This window comes from Nelumbo lutea, chromosome 6, assembly GCF_056320005.1.
Source record: "Nelumbo lutea isolate HS-2025 chromosome 6, American lotus-T2T, whole genome shotgun sequence".
NCBI lineage: Eukaryota > Viridiplantae > Streptophyta > Magnoliopsida > Proteales > Nelumbonaceae > Nelumbo > Nelumbo lutea.
The window spans coordinates 44,776,621-44,780,585 of record NC_142689.1 but is presented as its reverse complement, the minus strand read 5'-3'; the positions used below and the strand labels follow the sequence as shown (position 1 = coordinate 44,780,585).

Below are 3,965 nucleotides of genomic sequence, written 5' to 3'. Positions count from 1 at the left end.
TGTTTAGGATTGCCTATTAATAAGGAAAGTAATCAAAGAGATTGTTTTGGTTGTCGAATAATAAGAGTAGAGGCTGGCTGTTAGAGCTTGTTAGTAGCTATAACCAATTTGTTCATAAACATATGAATCTATCTTTGCATCAATGATCAATGCTACGAATCAAAGCTAAACTTGTCCCTTCAACCGAAAGTTTTCTTCCATCGATTTGATCTTTTGTTTTCTGTTATTTTCTACTATTTACTTGTTTTCTACAGCTCTACAAACCCCTCTTAATCCATTTACTTGAAAATAAATCCACCCAATCCCTATGGAGACGACCTTGCTCATCACTATCTACAAATTATTAACCCAGAGCAAGACTATTTATCTTTGGTTGGGTTCGGCACTCACCAAATTTTGGCGCCGTTGCCGGGGATTGGTGTCCTAAGTAGATTTATTTCCTTTTGCTTGGTTTATGCCTCGTTCTTCTTGTATTGGTGAACTCCACTACGACCCTGAGATCGAAAACATAGGAAGGAAGCCAAGCAATGTTGCAACAATTCAGCATCACTCCCAACATCTGGAGTGAAGTCGACTAAAGAAATCATTGAGCCATCCAATCATCCTTCTGAAGATGTCATGGCCAATAATGAAGAGAGAACCCTTAGAGAGCAAGCCGCACTGGATCTACACCAAGAATCTTTTTGAAAGAATGGTAGGATCCATCTAATGGACGCCATAAAGGTTGCGGAATGGGTGGGCGAATTTCAAAAATTTCCTACCTTCTCCCAACTGGGAATCATATTCCCTAAATTTAGAATACAATATTCAAGGATCCTACTTGAACCATAATCAAACCAGATCTGTACCAAAAGATAAATGGGAGGAATATACCTGATCCGGAGAAACAGTATCTCCCAAAGTTGGTGTTCACGCCTAAAGAATGCTCCAAGATCCGTTCCTGCTGAAGATGACACAGGTGTGGATGGAATAGAACCAGCAGGGTGCGTCCTACACACTGGATCCTTCACAAGAATCCTCTGGAAATACTAAACACTGAATCCTTTTAGTCTTTGTTGCAAGACTAATGTCACGAACAGATTTCTTGACTTTCTTTTCTGCAAAGATCTAATCTTGCAAAAAAAAAAAAAGATGGCAGCGGTAGGAGGAGAACTCTAAAGGCGAAAAGGCTGAACTGCATGAATGAGATCCTATCTCAATTCCCAGGAGATATCCTATATCTCTTCAAGGTGGTTCAAAATCTGATGTTTCTCTTTCTTGGTTAGGGTTTCTCCTCCTTTCTTCTTGATTAAGAATCCTCCTAATTAGGAGTTATCCCAATCCAAATCAGTATTTGGATAGGGGATAATCTTAATCCTATCTGCAGATAAAGTTAGCTTACTCCTGATCTTATCAGGAGGTTACTAGATTCAAATCTAATTTGAATTTGGTCTCCAAGAGTGGATAAGGCTAAAGGCCCAATCCTTTTACTAACATTAATCTCAGATTCGCCCCAAGGATGGGTGATCATATCAGCCCACCTCGAAATGGGCTTCTGGCCCATTAACTGTTCAGTGTCTAATTACTTTCCAATCTGCTGCCCAGTTGGGTTTCTTTGTATGGTGTGGGACCCAAGCATTGATCTACACACCAGCCACATGGGTTCGGCCCAGCCTTTAATACAAGGCCCAGCCGAATTCACTGAAAAACTCAATGAACCCCTTGAGTCCATCATATGGACCCTATGGGCCCAACACTTACATTAAGTGGTCCCTGGGCCAAGCCATCTTATAAAAACCCAGGGACTGTGGGCAGGTGCAAGATTAGCCCATCAGGTATTATCCTCAATGGTATTACACTTAACCTCTCAGCCCTTAATGATCAAGCACTGCCCGACAAGAGAGGACCTCTCCCTCGGCTGCAAGGAACAGTGCCGCACTCTCCTCTCACATGGATCCCGGGAATTAAAACCATTTGCAAACAATTCGAAACCGTACATATATATATATATATATATAAATATATTAATTTTGCAAAACAAAATTCCAACGATTGAAATCAACTGCCGGCAGTTTGGTTTCCATCAGAGAGTGCATTCCCGATCATTACCCTTTGTCCGACAAAGTGGCTGATTCTGTCACTATGATCACCCACTCAGATGAATTCTCAAACTGCCCCAACATACCCAAGTTTTGATCCCCGCTAAGGATCTCACTGAATGGCATATCAAAGGCAACCTGATCCAACACCTAGTGAAGTGTCATAATCGAGTCTAGGGGTCAGGTGTAACTTTCCAGTTTTGCCCATCTATCTCCAAGGTACAGGGCAATACTGGAAATCTGGTCCGGTTCAAGGATTCAAGTAATCCCATACTGCATGTGCCTCGGGTCTTACCCTGGTGGCTGAGACAGGCCATCCCAACACTTGGTGGCACACCAGTATCAGCCTTAGCAGGATAAATCTCCCAGACTTATCCAACAGCTGTGAACATTTAAAACTAACACGAGTCTCTATAAATGTCCAGTTTTAGGGTTTTACATAGAATTAAACCAAACAACATGAATCAAACATGCACTTCATTTATTTCCACTAAATAACAAAAGTACATCAAATCAGATTGAAGCTAAGGGCATACAAAAACTGTCTAACACTTTTAGCATTGAATATGCAGATCTAGCGGTACCTTTCAAACTCAAATCTGGTCTTATACACTTACTCCCTACTTTTCATGGACTTTCAGGTGAAGATCCCCACAAACACTTAAAAGAATTCCATGTAGTATGTTCAAGCATGAAACCTCAAGGTGTTACCGAGGAACAGATCAAGCTGTGCGCCTTTCCTTTCTCATTAGCTGATAAAGCTAAGGATTGGCTTTACTACCTACCCTTCGGTTCTATCACCACATGGAACGATATGAAAAGGCAATTCCTTGAGAAGTTCTTCCCTGCCTCTCGAGCTGCTAACATCAGAAAGGAGATCTGTGGCATAAGACAATTCAGTGGAGAAACTCTCTACGAATATTGGGAGAGATTTAAGCAGCTTTGTGCCAACTATCCACAACATCAGATTCCAGATCAACTCCTTATCCAATTTTTCTATGAAGGGTTATTACCAATGGATAGGAGTATGATTGATGCAGCAAGCGGAGGAGTGTTGGTGAACAAAACTCTAACACAAGCAAGAGAATTGATCTCAAACATGGCAGCCAACTCTCAACAATTCGGCTGTAGGCTCAACCCTCCAGCAACCCATGCTAACGAGGTAAACATCTCCTCCCTAGAACAAAAAATTGCAAGCCAGACCTCTCTTGTCTGTCAATTGGCCACAGGTAACACGCAAATGGTGAAGGCTTGTGGGATTTGTTCAACTCCGGGACATCCAACCGACATGTGCCCTATGCTTCAAGATGAACCTTATGAACAAGCCAATGCTGTTGGAGGATTCCCACAAAAGAGATACGATCCCTACTCAAATACCTACAATGCAGGATGGAGGGATCATCCTAACCTTAGCTACGGAGCCAAGTCCTTTGACTTCCAACAACAATATCAGTCTAGACCACTGGCTCCACAATATTTGTCATCTAACCTAGGTATGTCTCTAGATGAAATTGTTAAAGCACTTGGAACTAACACTCAACAATTTCAACAGGAGACAAGGACAAGCATATGAAATTTGGAGAATCAGGTCAGCCAATTGGCAATTGTTATGAGTCAAATGGAATCTCAAGTATTAAGAAGGCTACCCTCCTAGACCATGGTCAACCCGAAGCAGAATGTTAATGCGATCACCTTGAGAAGTAGAAAGGAGCTGAATAGACCTAGCAAGGAAGTGCCTAAGAATACAACTGAAGAGGAAATAGAAAAGGAAGCACTGCCACCCAAACTCAAGATCCAAGTGGTAAAAAGCCCCAAGCCATAATGATCCCTCCACCTTTTCCTAGTCGATTTGCAAAATCCAAGATAGAGGAGCAAGACAAGGATATT

General features: G+C 41.8%; 1 protein-coding gene across 1 annotated transcript; it reads left to right on the top strand.

Moving 5' to 3' along the window:
- Window positions 1-2,769: 2,769 nt before the first annotated feature.
- Window positions 2,770-3,651, top strand: LOC148848807 (uncharacterized). Its single transcript, XM_088951363.1, has one exon. The coding sequence runs from the start codon at window positions 2,770-2,772 to the stop codon at window positions 3,649-3,651; it is 882 nt and encodes a 293-aa protein (XP_088807489.1).
- Window positions 3,652-3,965: the final 314 nt, after the last annotated feature.